General features: G+C 39.4%; 1 protein-coding gene across 1 annotated transcript; it reads right to left on the reverse strand.

Moving 5' to 3' along the window:
- Nucleotides 1-6,888: 6,888 nt before the first annotated feature.
- ak4 (adenylate kinase 4) lies at nucleotides 6,889-15,451 on the reverse strand. The gene is made up of 6 exons (XM_084067965.1): nucleotides 15,243-15,451; nucleotides 14,890-15,047; nucleotides 13,404-13,523; nucleotides 10,047-10,219; nucleotides 9,579-9,697; nucleotides 6,889-8,919 (listed from the first exon to the last, which is right to left on the reverse strand). The coding sequence occupies exons 2-6, from the start codon at nucleotides 15,029-15,031 to the stop codon at nucleotides 8,796-8,798; spliced, it is 678 nt and encodes a 225-aa protein (XP_083924091.1). The 5' UTR covers nucleotides 15,032-15,047; nucleotides 15,243-15,451; the 3' UTR covers nucleotides 6,889-8,795.
- Nucleotides 15,452-18,233: the final 2,782 nt, after the last annotated feature.

Below are 18,233 nucleotides of genomic sequence, written 5' to 3' on the forward strand. Positions count from 1 at the left end.
CCTCCCAAGCTCTCTTGGCTTCATGGTAATCCTATGGTTGGTGGGATTGGAGCCTACATCGCCCTCTTCATTCAGGTGACATTTATTTTTTTAGGTTTTAGGTTTATTAAAAACCTAAAAATGTAGGCCACCTACATCAAAATGTTATTATATATTATAACAAGTAGTATTTTAGAATAATGTAAGATGGCTTCCTAACAACATTCACATTATAACTAGGCTAACAGACTAAAGGCGATAGTCTTGCTTTAATATAACAAAAAAAACATAAAGAGTCTAAAGGCCAGACCTCACCAATGCAACTATAGTCGCAACTCCTTGCAACACAACTGTTTTAAGGCCATTCCACACCAATGCAACTCCTTCCAACTGTCATTGGGGATAATGGTTGCAAATAGTTGCATGTTGCAAGGAGTTGCAAGGAGTTGCATTGGTGTGGACTGGCCTTTAGTTGGAAATGGCATTGCATAATAGTAGGCTGCTAGGCTTTCTCAATCAGAGAAAGCCTTCACTGCTTGCTTTATATGATTTCTCCCTTCTTGCTGTAGGCTAATTGACAGCACACATTGTCCCCCATAGAGACCAAGCCAAACCTTTGATAAAACAATTCAAAATGTCAACATAAATGAATATGGAGTCTCCTATTAAGTTAATGTTTTGTTTTTTTTGTTTTTTTTTCGTGATGTGTGGCCTCAGTAGAAAAGTGAAGGCGTGCTTCCTTCCTTGGCCTTAGCCCCTGGCAACTGAAACGCTGCATGGTTTGTTAACTGAGGACATGAGTCTGGGAAACCCTTTCAGCAGAGCAGAGTCAAAAGCTCAAAAGCACAGTGGGACAGGATTCCCAAAAGGGATGTGTGGTACCCCTGCAATAACCGGATGCAAAGTGCTGCCGTTCCAGGGTTCAGCTTCCTGTGCTGTGCTGTTAGGTGCATCCAATATATTTACCCTTACTCTTTTGTGGGTTCTGGATGTAAGGGAATGGTTAGACTAGCCTATAGTATTTATTCAAGTGCTGGATGCCCTGATGAGTTCAGTCAAGCCATATAAAAGAGCAAAAACAAACATTCACAGAAATGAAAGTCTTGCATGTTGAAAATAGTCTGGTTTATAGGCCTATACATTTTAACTTTGTGATGGTTTTATAGGAATTCCTGCCAAGCCTTATAAAACCCTAATTTCTGAGTCTTTCGTTAAAGCTACCACTACAATGTGTAGGCTAATTCATTCTCAAACTGCTCTCAAAAACCTTTTGACTCAAAAAGAAAACTTAACCTAATTACAATGACGTATTTCATTAGATGACTTTGACCTATATAGAGAAATCTCTGTTTCTAGCAGAGTATAACTATTGTTTCTCTGGTAAAAGATCAAACAAGCTTTTATTGTTTTACTCATTTAATTCAACATCATCTTAAAGGGTGGTTGGATTAATGATTAGCTATCCCCACACTAGCTAAAAGAGCCTGGAATCTGTTCTATGCAAACCAATTGACAACACAATGCACAAGCAGCTGTTGATTGCCTGAAAAGCAGTATACAGTAGAGCAATCAATGGATCTTTGTCATTTTGGTTAATGAATACTGACTTTTTTTGTGTGCTCTTTTGGTTTACTGTTCCTTAGCCTGGCATGCTCTGTATTACCATTATTATTTCAAAGCAGCATGCTAATGCTTATATCTTGTATAGGCCTATCTATACAGTTGCATATAGTGGTTGGTCTGGTAGGACCCTTTGTTTCTGCTATGTTCTAGCAGACCACCTGTCCAATTTCCTACACACATTTCGCCTAAAAATCAATCATGCCTGTCGCCTTTAGTGTACTTTTAATTGTTCAGTATACATTTGTATTCGTTATTTTGCCCATATTTCGCCTCAGTAGCAAACTATTTCATCCTTCTTCTTCATGTACTTTCTGCCACACTGGATGCCTTGGGCACTTTGCTGCCTCCCACAGGGAGTGGTGTAATGCTGATTTTTTTCCCCGGCAGTACGGTACGGCGGCACGGCAGTGGCGTGCACGCGCGTGCACCGTACCGTGCCGTACATGTGCGTACGAGTGAAAAAATACTGGCCACACGCCGCGGTGTCCCGTCCAACGACCAAAACACCACTGCCCACAGGTCGGGAGTATATACGCACATTACGCAGTTGATATCAAACTGCGCATGCGTCGAGTTGTGAGTGTGTGTGTGTGTGTGTGTGTGTGTGTGTGTGTGTGTGTGTGTGTGTGTGTGTGTGTGTGTTGTAACTGTCACCAGACCAGGTAGACATTGACTCATAGGAACACAAACCTTGCCCACACATAACTAAAAGTCTGCAAGTATTTGGAGTGTGCGCACTCTGCGCTCATCTGTTGTTGCATGGCGTTTGTCATTAAATATGTAGCCATGTGCATGCCCACAATAATTATAATAATACTATATATAGCCTATATTTTAGGCTACTAGATGTGAGGGCCGCGTAGCAGCCCGAACCTCTAGTATGCCTAAGTATATATTACAAATCGTCGTGTAGACTGACTAGGCTACTAGGCTATCATTCATTTTACATCCAAAGTGAACCCCACCGTATTGTAAAGAACCGGGCAGAAAAAGTAAATAATATAGCCAACTGTGCTGCATAACAGGGTGACAATGATCGATATTATATGGAACCATGTCGGGCAGCGGCAGCAAGCTGCTCATGTGACGTGACGTCGGCGGTGATGCGCCAGTGGCAGTGCGGTATTGGACGGCAGGGAGAAGACACCGCCGTCAGCTGATGCCACAGAGCTGCTCCAACGATGATGATGATGGAAGGGAGTTCCCATCCCGATCAAATACATAGCCATAGGCATAGGTCAATATTATTTTTCACCAGCATAGCCTGTAGGCTACTGGTGCTTGCTGCATATGAGCCATTGAAACGAGCATCTCAAACCGATTTCAAGACAGTAAAATAATGAGAAATCATCAACCGTGACCTGTTTCGCATGCCTTTCGCCGGTGACACGAAAAAGCGCACTCAGCATTAAAAGAATAGCCATCTGCTACAGTAGGCTACTGCTGTCTTCCTCTCGACCTTTAGACTAATCTCGTAGTAGCTTGGGCTAAATAAAAGACACCTGTCGAAATCCAACACATCAGTGTTCGTTGGTTATTTCAATCTATCGGCAATAGTTTTCAGCTGCTTGTCACCTTAAAAGGCATGTGGCCTCGGTAAAATCAGATTATAATAATCAGACAGCACTGACTCATTAGCCATAGCATAAACAGAAAAGAGAAAACCTATAATGAGATGATGTCGTGATATACCTGCGCTTTCCCTCCTCCACCAGCACCTTGCCCTATATAGCGCCAGAGAACAGTTGCCAATTCAGTGTGAGAACTCACACTGATAGGAATAATTAACGATAACATCATTACAGTTGCCGCCCCCCCAATAAAATAAATAAATAATAATAGCTATAATTTCAGTTAATCATATTACGGCTCAATCACAACCCCATGCCATGTTAGAAGACAGCTGCAGATTCATCATGAAAGACCGTTTCTGAGATGATGAGGGATTATTATGTAACATTCTCCATCTAAGAAGACGATGCTCTGAGACAACCAGTGAGTCTCAATAAGCAGAACGTGTCACACAGAGCCTATAATAAACATTCATTAGATCATACCTTTCAGAGGGCTTTCTACCATTGTCCCTTTGGCCGTGCAGACCAGTGCTCTGGCAGAAGAGATGCGATCTGGATCCCAGTCGCGCTCAGGAGGAGAAGCACCGACCTTTGATTTGTCATTCGCCACCAGTCAAAGGTCAGCGTGGTATTTATGTGTCCTGTGTTAACACATATAAAACACTGCTGCTTCGAGGTAATTATCCACTAATCTGTTTGAAAAGCTGGCAGGACTACCACTTCATCACATCATCACATTTTAGCATATGAGTGATAGCGACTCTAGACAAGGTATAGGGCTAACGCTGCCGCACTTCGTAGATCTCTAGATGCTCTGTGTCAGTGTCTCCGGGCATGTAGTGGTGGAGGTGGATATTGTGGATCTGTTGTACCGATCTGTGTAAACGGAGAAACTGCGCCGCTTTGCGCTGGTGAGAGGATCCAACAGATCTCGGTTTAAGCTGCACCAATAACCTTTGTGGTGGTAAAACCTGGGGTGGACTTCTGGACTGGATTAATCATCCGCAGTACCAGTTGGTGGAGGAAGAAGTACTCACATGTTTTACTTCAATAAAAGTTTCAATACCACCATGTAGAAATACTCTGTTACAAGTAAAATAATTTACTTTAGTAGAAGTACAAAAGTATTGGCATCAAAGTACCAAAAAGTAAAAGTAAGCTACTCATCATGCAGAATGTCCCATTTGAAGTTTTCAAAATGTATACAAATCTTTTGAAAATAGCAGATCTACAAGCTCACAATGCCTAGCCATGCGACACGTTGTGAGCTTGTAGATTGGCTATTTTCAAATAGCCGAAATATATATAGAGCTCTACTTGGTTACTTTACATCACTGCTCAGTAGGCCTACATGTATGGATTTTCAATACAAAGTATTATAAATAATACATTGACAGACATTTGAAAATGTAGGCTAATTAAATAAATATAATGAAAATGCATTAGCAATAATGTCTCATGAATAAAAATCTGTAGGCTACTGTATGTCAGAAATAAATACAGTTTAGGCTATGAGACAGTCATTGCTGTGTAATCCCTATGTGAAAACTAATTTAATGTCATCCTTTGCTCTTTCAAATGATATGCTTTTGTGTGTGTGTGTGTGTGTGTGTGTGTGTGTGTGTGTGTGTGTGTGTGTGTGTGTGTGTGTGTGTGTGTGTGTGTGTGCGCGCGCGCGCGCGCGTGCGTGTATGTGTGGTGTGGTAAACTCCCTTTAGTTCATTCATTGCTTTGTGTATGTCTTTCACAGATCTATATGGCTTCTTCCTGATTTTATATGCATAAAGATTCTCCAACTTGCGGATCAGGAGTGAGGTTTTGAATCAAACCATTATTTAATGAATATAGATTGATTAATTGATTGATGATGAAAGTGTGATTTTTACAGTGTTTGTAATCAATGTTCACATCTTACAAAATACAGTTAAAGCGACTATGTAACTATTTTTAATGAATACATTTTAATTTTGTCCAATCTGTATGGTAGAGTATGTTAATGCAATATAACTTATACAATTGGGGTGGTTGTATTTGGTCTCCCTGCTCTTCTATTGAGACATTTAGATCATGTCAAAGGTCATGTCACACCTAGACATGGGATCTGACACAAACTTTTTTTTTTTTTTTCAATTTATCCCCCGAGCAAGCAGGCAGGCTCTACAATAAGCACAAATTCAACACTTGCGCAGGAAACTGGGTTCAAATCCGAGGTAGAAGAGGAAAGCTTTAAGGGCCATGATTAATTGTCAAATATACAGTGAGTTATGCTATCAACAACTGTTGTGTATTAATAAAATGATCCATTATTCCGGCTTAGTTGCATGTTTTTATTCCTTGGCTTCCAGTTTTCAATACTTTTACTTCTACTCCATTACATCTCAGAGGCAAATATTGTAGGCTAATTTTAATCCACTATAATTATATGAAATTATTATTATTAGTTAGTTAATTTGTAGATTTTGATTATTACAATAACCACTTCAGACTTTGAAAATAGCCAATCTACAAGCTCACAATGCGTCGCATCCCGACACGTTGTGAGCTTGTAGATCTGCTATTTTCAAAATATTTGAATACATTTTAGACATTTGAAAACTTGTGAAATGGCACATTCTGCATAATGAGTACTTTTACTTTGGGTTCTTTCAAGTATATTTCGATGCCAATACTGAATACCGGACTTTTACTTGTAAACAGAGTATTTCTACATATTATATTGATACTTTTAGAAAATGCGAGCGCTTTTTCCACCACTGGGTGCAGCTACCCTCATGTTTATGTTTGGATAACTTAGTGGTGAACAAGGACAATGACAGGCAGCCATGAGCAGTGAGCACATTACACAACACTGCTGGAATCACTTTCTGCTGTCTGGGTACTGTAAAAGACACATAAAACCAGGAATGAGAAAATCATTTTTATTGTACTTAGAATAAGGCCAGCATAGCATAAAGTTTTAGCAGTGAATTTACAACTTCAGGAGGGTGGTGTTCTTATTTGTCTACTTTCAGGGCCACTCATTCCTCATTCTAGACTTGTCAAGTTGTCATACAGTAAATCTTTGTTCCTTGCAATCAACTGTAACAATGATAGTGCTAATTCAAGACCAGTGGTGGAGAGTGACAACACGTTTACTTGACAACTGTACTTAAGTATATTTTTTGGAGTATTTGCATTTTACTTGAGTATTTGTTATTTTGGGAAGCTTATGACTTTAACTCCACTATATTTCAAAGACAAATGTTGTACTTTTGACTACACTACATATCTAGGTAAGGACCCCTGGCACCCTAGTTCAAAAATTGTGAAAATATCCGATCTACAAGCTCACAACGCGATGTGTAGATCTGCTATATTTTACTTTTTTGAAAGATTTCTACATTTCAATACAGCAATGCATTGATATTAAAAAGAAAATGTACTTTCTAATGTTACTGTTTAAAAGTGTGTACTTTTGAAAAAGTATGTTTTTGTTTTGTTTTTAAAGCAGGTACTCCAGTACTTTCCAGTGTACAAATTTGACCTTGAGTATGTATACGTTGACTCAAGTCCTGGGGTGGAGTACTTTGTCCACCATCGTTCAAGATTCTGTAAACTCTTTCATACCACAGGAGTAACACAGACACCTGGGCTGACATTTATCTTCATGTGTGAAAACCAGAATGTTTTTCCATGAAATGATTCCTTAAAAGATTCCTCAACAACTACAATCAACAATCAATGTCACTTTTATTCCCTATGTTACATACTGATTACAATCCAGACATGTAGCAGAAACTCTTATCCAGAGCAACTGACAAAATGCAAACCTATACTCATTTTATACCTGTTGTGAATCCACATTTCTCTTGCAGGCAAAATGATCTCTGAAACATACCGTATATCATCACTGAACAATACAAACAAACAAAACAATCTGTCATTACTTCACATAGGAAAGCCAGGTCAATTTTCATTACATAATCTTTGGTCACTTTTATTTATCTTTGATACTATAATCCATGAATGAGATAACATTCCTGCTCATATAGTACAAAACAAAAAACAAAACAAAAAAAACATGCTTTAACAATCTGAAAAGAAATGTGTTCAACAGCTGACACTGGGGTCTTTTGTTTTTGCTGTGAATCATCACTTGATTATGCTGCTTGAGTTGGTGGCTTCATAAGCTCAACATTAAAACTAACAAGAACAGTGATAAGTTTAGCTGGTGAATTTGCCCAGGAGTATATTGATGTAAAGTGAGGAGCATTTGACTTGAACCTGAACAAGTAAAGCTACAACGGCACATGCAGATGCTACAACAATGTCTTAACATAACCTCTTCATGTGTCAGAACCCAAATGTGACCTATTTTCCCCATAAAATAACACTCTTCAACATTTCAAATCAGATTAATGATAAACTGCAAATTACTGCAAAACTACTGCACAAATATATAAACATTAATCACTGACAATAGAAATGTAGAGGCAGCAATGGAAGGAATGTAACAGTGTTTAAGGCATTCTAAATTCATACTTCATTAGTATCAAATCCAGCTTCTGAGTTTGCTGGATAATAGTGACTCAACCTTTATTCCTGGAGACCAAGAATCTTGCCACTTTTCTATCCTACCATGTAGTTAACTGCATTCATGTGGCACACTAGGTCCAAATTGGTCCCTGATTAGACAGCTGGAAGGAAACCCAACCATATTCTGGGTCCCAGGAGTTGATTACCACTGCCATAGAGTGTCTGCAGGCCAGGGTAGGCCTTCAGCCTGAAGCAGTATAAAGGGTGATTTATACTTTTGCGTGCTGGTGTCGCGCACACCAGAAATAGCTGATCTATAAGCTCACAGAGTGTCACAGCGTGATGCGTTGTTAGCTTGTAGATCTGCTATGTTGGGTGTGTGACATGGTACGCAACCAAGTATAAATCAGTCATTAGTGCAACAGATCCAACCATTATCAGCATTGATTGTAATTGTATAAAGATAAGTATTTCAGCACAAAAGGTAAATACGTGTACCTCTTTATGTACCTCTAGGAAGGTTTTGGTACTGAGCTGATAAAGCCAAAGGATTGAAAGCTTTGCCCATTTGAAAAACAAAAAACTAAGAAGAAATTAAAAACAAATAAAAAACTTGAGTGATTGTCTCTTGAGTGTGTATCTTAATGAGAAAGGCAAATGAAACTACTCCGTTCAGATGTAATTATTTGTTCTAGCCATCTTTGAGCATCAACAGGGTTTATGTAACATCAGGACAATTTATAAAATACCATGTACCATGAAGTTGTCAGTCACAGAAAGACCAAACTGGCTTTTAGATTCTTCTCCATGATTGCCTAAACGTTTAGTCATTTCTTGTATTGCATTTTGTTGAAGCCTCATCCATCTGGTGTTTCAAGCAGACATACAAACCCTGCTAATTCTGATTCTGAAATATCCCCTGAATTACCAACCACTTGTTTGTTGTTACTTTGCTCTTCTTTGAGAGTGGATATGGCTTCTCCATGCAGCTGCCGGTGTTACAATGATAAAACCTTACATACACAAGGACACACAAGGGTGTGAGGGGGTAGTTGTGGTAAAACTTCACCCTTCACCCTCTATCTTCAACATGTTTTCATGCTCTCAGGGCATTGGGGAATGGCAGGCTTTTGGTGGCTGTGGCATTTTGGTATTGAGGAGAGAGTTGATGTAAGGCCAGATCCGATCTGTCTCTGTACCTGAGAATGAGTGCAGGATACCCTTTGACCTGAGAGGAGAAAAGAACAAAACAATTCAGGATGCTAGTTTGAGTCAGTGTTTGATAGACGGACAAATTTAACTTGGGGAAGGCAATATTATTTTAAATAGGTCATTCACGAAGGCTAAAGGCACAAAGTGTCTCACATGAGAAAACAATGCATTTTTAAATAAATAAAAAAAAGATACATGAAAAAATACAATTTGTAAAAAGAAAAAAAAAAAAAGTTTTAGCCTGGATTTAAAAGAAGTCAGAGTTGGTTGAAGTCTCAGATCCTCTTTACGTTTACCCCAGTAATATGACTAGAACCATTAATTCCTGTTTTTTTGCAGCTACCCTCAATAGCCGTGACCTTTACTTTGTTGACTGTGCTTATGGCAAAATAGCGATCTTGACTTCAGAAAATATGTAGGTTGAAGGGGCCATAAATGGGAAGTGTAGAAACACAGAGAAAGGCAGAAACAGATGGAAAGGGGAATATTCTCTGTCAATATGGATTGTATTATTAATTGTTAAACTATGATAACCATCATCAATTAGCTAAAATGCACATCAAAAGTGTGATAGTGTCACTTACTTTCATATAAAAATAAATGTTTGAGGAGGGTGGACAGTACACTTTTGTTTATTGTTTTTTTTTTTAAAGAGGTAGAGAATTATTAACTGACTTGTATAGGTCTATGACAGGCTTGGCCACATCTTTGTAGTGTCTAAGCCTGGTCGCAAGGGCTTCCGGTTTGTCATCATCATGCTGTATCAATGGCTCGCCAGTGACATCATCCTTGCCCTGGGGTGGGGACAGCCCAGTCCAACATAACACAACAAGGGACACAAGGAAACATGACACATTGCATTGGCAAGGTTCCTTAACACGATGCAACACAGCATACAACACAAAGTACACAAAGAAAAACCCCTCACTGTCTTTCCTGTCACTATCCACTCTCCTGGGAACCTCATAAAGCTGAAATTCCACATATATTCGAATTCAATGAGAATTCATATATTTCTGGTATATGTTGGTACTCATTGGTTTCACTGATAATGCTATGCTATCAAGGCATTTGTTGGATAAATAAGAGGCTATAATCCTAAATAGCTAGCATTACTAAATCATGCTTTCAGCATTTACAGACCGTGACTCGGGGAGGGTTGAATCCCATGTTATAGACCCTGCCACTATCTGGGTGGACCCAGCGGTCACTCAGTCGATCCTTTAGGGTTTCAAAGGGGATATTGAGGCTGATGACCAGATCCAAATCACACACAGAGTTCAGGGCACGGGCCTGGCTTAGGGTCCGAGGAAAACCTACGCACAGCAAAAGGAGGAAGGAGTACAGTAGGTATGTCTTAATATCTGTAAAATCCTGTATGTTAATTTAACTCAGATAGTGTACAAATGTAACCAAATTGACATTTATAGGTCCATCTACTATTACATTTGGCATTTTTCAGCGCTTCCGTGTTTCGTTATGTTATACAACAAGAACATGTCAAATTTCAGTAAAACGTTTGCCACAACGTCCTTAGTTATTAGCCATTGTTTCGTCTACTTTTCATTGTTCACTACATTTGGCTCTTTGGAGCATATCTAATTTCTTTCAACAATATTTCAAAATCGGCAGTGGCACGAAAGTGTGGAACTCTAGAGGTTCGGGCCGCTAATTTCTAGTTTGGTTACATACAGTATGTATACTCTCAAGAGTTAGAGGCAGTTGGATTTTCCTTTTGAACCACAAATCGAAATCGCTCGTTGCACTCGTTTTTTATTTTTCATATGAAGTAGAAAAAAAAATCGCTCCAAATTTTTATTTGAAAAATGGATTTCGCTAATTATTTTTTTCATTTCTAAATCTTAATGAAAAATACTGGAAAGACGAGACCGGAAGCGGAAGTGGATTCAGGCTGTAAAAATAAAAGTCAGACGCTAAAATTATTTATTGTAACATTATGCAAGCAAATATATTACCATGATTACGTTAAAGATAGATAGATTGATTGATTGATGCACATAGGCCTGATTACATATACAGCCAATCTATTTAGTTCTTTTAATTTAGACATGCGCCTTTTCATCCAAAAAGTGTGTTATGTTATTTAGTTGCAGCATGATTAAGTACAAAAGTATTACAAATAATTACTTAAAGTACTCATTATGCAGAATGTCCTGTTTCACAAGTTATCGTCTAAAATGTATTAACAACTTTTGAAAATATAAGATCTACAAGCTCACAATTTTTCGCATAGTGACGCATTGTGAGTTTGTAGATCTGCTATTTTCAAATGGCCGAAATTTATATAGGGCTGAAATGGGTAATGTATGTTTCGTAATAATCAAAATCTACAAAGTAACTAAAGTTGTGAAATAACAGTAGTGGAGTAAAAGTACAATATTTGTCTCTGAGATGTAGAAGAGTAGAAGTAAAAACCTCAAAATTGTACTTAAGTACTAGGCTACGTCTGTCTGTCTGTCTGGGTAGATGGATATCTATATAGACCAGGTGTCCAAATATTAACTTCAATGTTGATATTGCAGTATGTAGAGTCTATTCAAAAGGAAAATCCAACTGCCAGAACGTACACTGACCTTGTCAGTGTACGTGTGTGTGTGTGTGTGTGTGTGTGTGTGTGTGTGTGTGTGTGTGTGTGTGTGTGTGTGTGTGTGTGTGTGTGTGTGTGTGTGTGTGTGTGTGTGTGTATGCATGCTGTGTGTGTGTGTGTGTGTGCGTGCGTGCGTGCGTGCGTGCGTGCGTGCGTGCGTGCGTGCGTGCGTGCGTGCGTGCGTGCGTGTGTGTTGTGTGTGTGCGCGCGTCGTGTGTGTGTTTGTGTCTGTCTGTCTCACACAGTCACACTCTCAAATGGAAATAAATATGTTGACTAAAGTGAAGGATTTTGTACACACTTGATTTATATTTATTTACTCAGTGGTTGCACTTTGCCCACTTCTACTATGGTCATGACATACTGTATTATATCTAAATATCTAACAACAATAATGAACTGAAATGAACTCTACACGTGTGTTTGTGTGTAGTTAAACTCTGTGTTTATGTGTGTGCGTGCCCTTGACTCTTGGGTTGGGGGGGGGGGGGGGTGGGGATGTGATTCACAGGCAGTCACTGACGTTTGGCATTTGTCTTGAAAGGGTTTAACCTGATGAAAATGTTTGTGTTGTCTTTCCTCCTATGAATATGTGAGTATGTCATTAAGTCAGCTGCAAGAGTGACATACATTCATTTGGTCACCATGTCTCTCTGGTTATGTGTAACTCAACACTGTAACCATATTCACATGGCTGCCATTTTGTCTTACTGTATGTCACAATACACAATTACTTAAGAGCAAAATTACCACCGTATGCATAGTGGACTGACTGTCTGAACTCCACCGTGGGCTGATCAAATAATAACATTTTATCAAATTAGCGCAGCCTGTTTGTGGTCATTGTTACTTAAAGTCTCTATGAAAGCCACATTGCAGTATTACAACCAGTTTCAACCAGTATCCACAATTTAAAAAGAATACAGTATATCACCTGGCCTTGCAAAATGATTAATAGCATAAATCGATGACATTAAGGCCCAGTACAGGTCTCAAAATATTAGCACTTTTCAAACTGGATCATCCATAGTTCATATGAATGACGGATGACATGCTGTTTAAGATTTACTCCAAAGTGGATACAGTTCTTTTGAACAAAGCTCTTCTGAATTTGCTGCCTGACAACATCACTAAATGTGTTGACAGCTTGTTTATTAAATATCAAAGAAGTAGTGAGTTTTTATTTTATTTTATTCTGATTACAACACCAAATTGTAGATTCTAAAATACTCTTAGCAAATGGATACACCTTAAGTGTGATCCATGTGCTCTGAAAATAGCATGATTGCTATCTAAATAATTCATATGATGTAACGGTTGAAAGCATGCAGAATAGTCCCTTGCTGCACCAGGTAATCAGATAGTTCATTATATGGGTGTCCTTATATTGTTTTGCATGGCATTATGGAAGATATTGAGGTCAATCTATTCACTTTGCTCAGTAATTCAAAGTGCATGTGGCACTGTGAAGTGGGTAAGGAAAGATAAAGACCATGCAGGAGTGAGTCATTTTCTTTATGCACATTCACAAAATGGCCTTTATACTAATCATAATCCAATGGTCTACTGTTCCAGTAATGGTCCTGAAACTAACATTATGAATATGAAAAAATTGAAAGGAGATTAAAATAAGATGGTGATTCATCAAATGACTGAGTCATTCAAAGTGGCTTGACCAGCCTGGGTGTGTACTGTACGGTACATTACTTAAAAATTCTATTACAATTCCCACTGTCGCCCCTTTCACTTTCCTGTCAGCAGTAAATACTACCATTATTTAAAAATAAAAATAAGAATATTAAAAAACATGTATTTTGTTTTAATTTGCAATACTGTAGGTCAAAGGCATCTCCTCTTTGTCCAGTGAGAATGAATAGTGGTCTCGTTCTTACCATCCAGAAGGAAGCTCATGTTAGTCAGCTGTTCCAGTCTGGGCAGCATGAGTCTGGTCATGACATGGTCCGGTACCAACTGGCCTCTCAGCACATAATTCTTCACCATTACACCTGCCTCTGGTAGACAGATGAAGAAAGACAATAAATACTTGCCTCGGATAGACTACATCATTTATGTATTTGTTTGCAACTCTGAGTGTACAAATGGGACCTTACAGGTCCATTCGGTCATTACTCGCATCTGACACAAAGGACGCACAGCCAAAGAAATGCAATAAACAAAAGGAGAAACTGGCTAATGACCGGTGTCCCTCCCTAATAAACAAAGATGGGTGTGAAAAGCAAAAGGCATTAAGGTAATCTTGTCAGCACTATTGGAAGAAATCTTAACACCAATATCTATGACTTTGTTATTATAACTTATCTTCCAAAACATTCCTTTCTATGTCCATAGAGGAATTAGCTTGTATATCATTATTATATCACAGGGAAAACAAAACCTATTTCATGTTTTTTAAGAGCAGTCCCTCTGTAATGGAAAAACCCTCCTAAACTGTATAGTTTAATAATAATAGCAATAAGTTATGTATTAACAATTAGTTAACAATAAGTAGCCGCTCTAAAGCACTCACCAACTAAACAGTGTACAATATTTGTCTGCGCTATTTTGTCATATCCTATCACAGAATGCATTTCCATTCCAGGCATAGCAGTGTACTAATTAAGCAATTCATCACTAATGAATTAACCATGAATCTTAGCAATTGTTTTTGAAGCTGACGTAAACTGAAGCTGTAGCTGCTGTATCTTGCAAGGAAACGTTGAAACTGTTACTGTATAATTACAGCCCTGCACATATGTTTTTATTTAAGCTCTCTGCTGTGAACACAAACTTCATTACTGGTGTATAATAGAGGCCTGGTCCTGGAGTTCCGTTGTTCAAACGAGTTCTAGCTGGACAGCTGGATATGATGATAAAGCAGCGATTGGTGCTGAAAAAGTGTTATAGAACAATGAACCTTTTTTTTGGGGGGGGGGGGGGGGGGGGTAAATGGTAGTCTGCTGCAGCATTCACATGCTTTCTCTACGGCCCAGACAGTTGAACGCCAGGCCTACCATTCCCAAAGCAAGAAAGCAGTATCAAGATCATTACCAATTTGATACATTTTCAAATAATCTCTGTTGGACATTAGGCCTATTGGAGTTCAAACAAGAATAGTAATGATCATCCCCGCACCCTAGGGTGCAGCAGTGTTTGAAAAAGTTAAAAAGGAAGTTAACATCTTGGCGTTATGCCAGGCAGAAGCGTCACCTCGCCTGAACTGCTTGCTGTCGAAGGTTTAATATAGGCCTAGTAATTAAAATATGAGTAACATATATTTTATGATTATTCTTCATCTATTGTTGGTTTTATACTTTATTAGGCTATTGCATTTACAAACGAAATTAACAGACACAGTTACCGCAATATCATTGCCCATACCTGTATTTGCAGCTATTGCCTCCCGCAGAAAGTGACCACTCGACAAATATTGCAGACCAAAACTTTGTGCGATCCTTTCCGATATGGTTCCTTTTCCCGATCCTGGTGGACCCATGATAGCAGCTCGGAATAATTTGGCCATTTCTCCACAAAAACCCCTGCATATGTGACACATACATAGTTTTAAAAGGGAAACAAAGCGATTGCTCTATATCAGTTTATTACACACTGCATCGTGGAAAAGCCCACTGCCCGAAGACATAACCCGTCAAAGTAACCTTCCTTCCTTCGTTTCATGCACGAATAAAAGATCAAACGATGCGCGACCATTGTGTGATTGACTATTATCTTACCAATTCAACTGGTTCTTATCTTTGGTATCTAGTGAGCTTTACACAGAGATCGATCGCTCTCTAGTCTGCATACATTGACTATCGATCCTCCCCACAGAGACTAGTGGCCTACGTGACTCTCTGATGGAAGTTAAAAGACGTTTTTTTTTCTCCCCTTCTCAGCTCTCTGTCGATCGAGGACACCAGCTTGCCTACGTCTTTAAGGAGAAAAAAAAAGTTTTCTCTGCGAATGAATGAGGGAGCTTCCACAACGCCCTATTTTTCTAGCCCCCCGCCCCCCCTCCCCCGACACATCATCCAGAAAAAATGCGGACGGTTCCTTCTGCGCAGGAACTTCGCAGAGTAATGTGGTTACTGTAGTCCTTTATTTAGCTACAGTACGCCTAGAAGTCCGTTGCCGTTTATGACTGCAGGCTACATAGCCATGGATCACACGACGGTCGTGGCTGACTGTCACGATCGTCATGGATGAACTTCAACCTGGTGTTTGCTGTGCACGTCCTCCATTTACGGCCCGTACATCTACATAAACGTTCAGATGTCAAATATAAAGTGCTTGCCCCATGGCTACGGACGTTACAATTCCGTTCGGGCCCTCAGAAGTAGCCGTATCTTCCGTATTGTTCAATAAAAAGCATTGTTATCCAATTGGTTCTCAGAGTTATAATGTATCAGAGTGCAGTACCCCTCCCAACCGATAGGGTCACGTAGTTGAACGTCTATGGAAGAAATACAGAACAAATGGCCACCAATCGGATTAAAATACTTTTTATCGAACAATGCGGAAAATACAGGTACTTTTGCTAACCCGAACATAATTATAACATCCGTGGCCATAGGGTAAGCACTTAATTGAAATGTGAACGTTTATGTAGATGTACGGTCCGTAAATGGACAAAGTGCAAACATCAGGTTGAAGTTCATCCACGACAGTCATGTTTCAGGGCTACAGTGCCTGGGTTCAGCCAATAGCCTACCTGAGAACGTAGACTAAAGTAGCTAGCCTATCAGTTTCTCCTGTGGCTATTTGTAAATTAATGAGGTGATCTAAAGTCTATGGATGTAGCCTAGGCCGCCTAATTAATTAATGTTAGAAAGATGGGAGGAAGAATGAGAGAGGGTGTGGGTGTCCAATGGGGGAAATTGAGGTGGGGTTGGGGGGCATAATAGTCTCTTGAATGGCACCTGAAGGTTCGTGCGTGCAGCGAAACCTTCCCTGGCAGTTTCTGAGATTATGGACTTTTAGAGAATACACCGGCAACTGGCTAAAAATACATATATGCGCTTGAATGTGTACTGTGGACTACTATGGTCTATAATTAGGACATATTTATAGCGTTTTGTTCAAAGAGATGCTGTGGACATTTTTTGGCTACATCTGAATAGGCTATGAATTGGTTAATTAGTGAGAGATTCAACATTCCAACACTTGTTGACAGCCTGGCGCTGCAGTGAGATCAAAGCGAGAAGCACATCTTTTTATGAGCTCAAACAAAACCAGCCAGTGGCCACCACCAGTGGTGTAAAGTAACTAAGTACATTTACTCAAGTAGGCCTACTGTACTTAAGTACACTTTTGAGGATGTGTTACTTTGCTGGAGTGTTTTCAATACTTCTCCACTACATCTCAAAAGCGAATATTGTAGCCTACTTTTTACTCCACAACAATTATTTGAAAACTTGAGTTAGGCCTACTAGTTACTTTGTAGATTTTGATTATTCAGCCCTATGCATACTTAGGCAGTTAGGCAATTTGAAAATAGCCGATCTACAAGCTCACAAGTGTCTCAAAGCGACACTTGTGAACTTATTTTCAAAGTATTTGTATACATTTGGAAACTTGTGAAATGGGACATTCTGCAAAATGAGTACTTTTACTTTCAGTAGCCTACTTGAAATCCGGACTTTTACTTGTATCAGAGTATTTCTACATTGCAGTATTGCAATTGAAGTAGGCTACAAGTGTGAGTAGGCCTAGCCCTAGTTCTTCCACCACTGACTGGCCACTGGCGCAAAAACACGAGGCGCTGCTGTCATTCCACGCAACATTTGTGGACAGAGGAATATACGAATACCAAAACACTCGCCCCAAAACACAGTCGCCCCGGTGGAACGGTCACCACATGGTATTCCTAAACGTAACCTAAGTACACTATGCCTAAACCTAACCTTATTCATAAACCTAACCTCAGTAGATGGGTCCCAAAACCTAACCTTATTCATAAACCTCAGTAAACTATGCCTAAACCTAGCCTTGTTATTCCCCAAACGTAATCTCAGTAAAACTATGCCTAAAACCCAACCTTATTCCTAAACTTAACCTCAGTAAAACTATGCCTAAACCTAACCTTATTCCTAACTTTTATGCCTAGCCTTAACCTAACCCCAAATATATTCTCCTAACCTTATTCGTAAAACAAATACAAGAACCGCTGGGGGCGAGCGTGATTTGGGGCGAGTCTTCCGGTTACTGAATATACTTGTTGCAAGCCATACGGCGGCGGCAGTGAGTGTCCCAAAGCTGTCAAATGCTGCGCACACACACACACACACACACACACACACGCACGCACACAAACACACACACAGCCTGGTCTCTCCAGGCAGTCAGCTGGAACCTGACGATCCCATCAGATGAATAATGACTTGGACGATTAACACAGTTTTACACAACTCGTTTTGCGCGAAAACCCGGAAGCCTTTTTTTTCCTCCATCATGATAATTTTGTCACATGGCATTGGAGATTTCAATAACAACAAAAAATGGCGACAATCACGTTGGGTCTGATGTGTGGGTCTTGTTGCTGCGTCATTAAACATATTCATGTAAACACGGGAATTAAACTGGAGATTTAAAGGTAAGTAAAGCTATAAAATGGTCTGAAATTCAACGGTAAATTGTAGTAAATAAGAATAAACGATGTTAATTTAAATCGTTGCACAACAACATGCTGTTTGTTTTTACCTAGAAAGGGGTGTGTGCGTAACGCT

This window comes from Gymnoscopelus microlampas, assembly GCF_963454915.1.
Source record: "Gymnoscopelus microlampas genome assembly, chromosome: 9".
NCBI classification, from domain to species: Eukaryota; Metazoa; Chordata; class Actinopteri; order Myctophiformes; family Myctophidae; genus Gymnoscopelus; species Gymnoscopelus microlampas.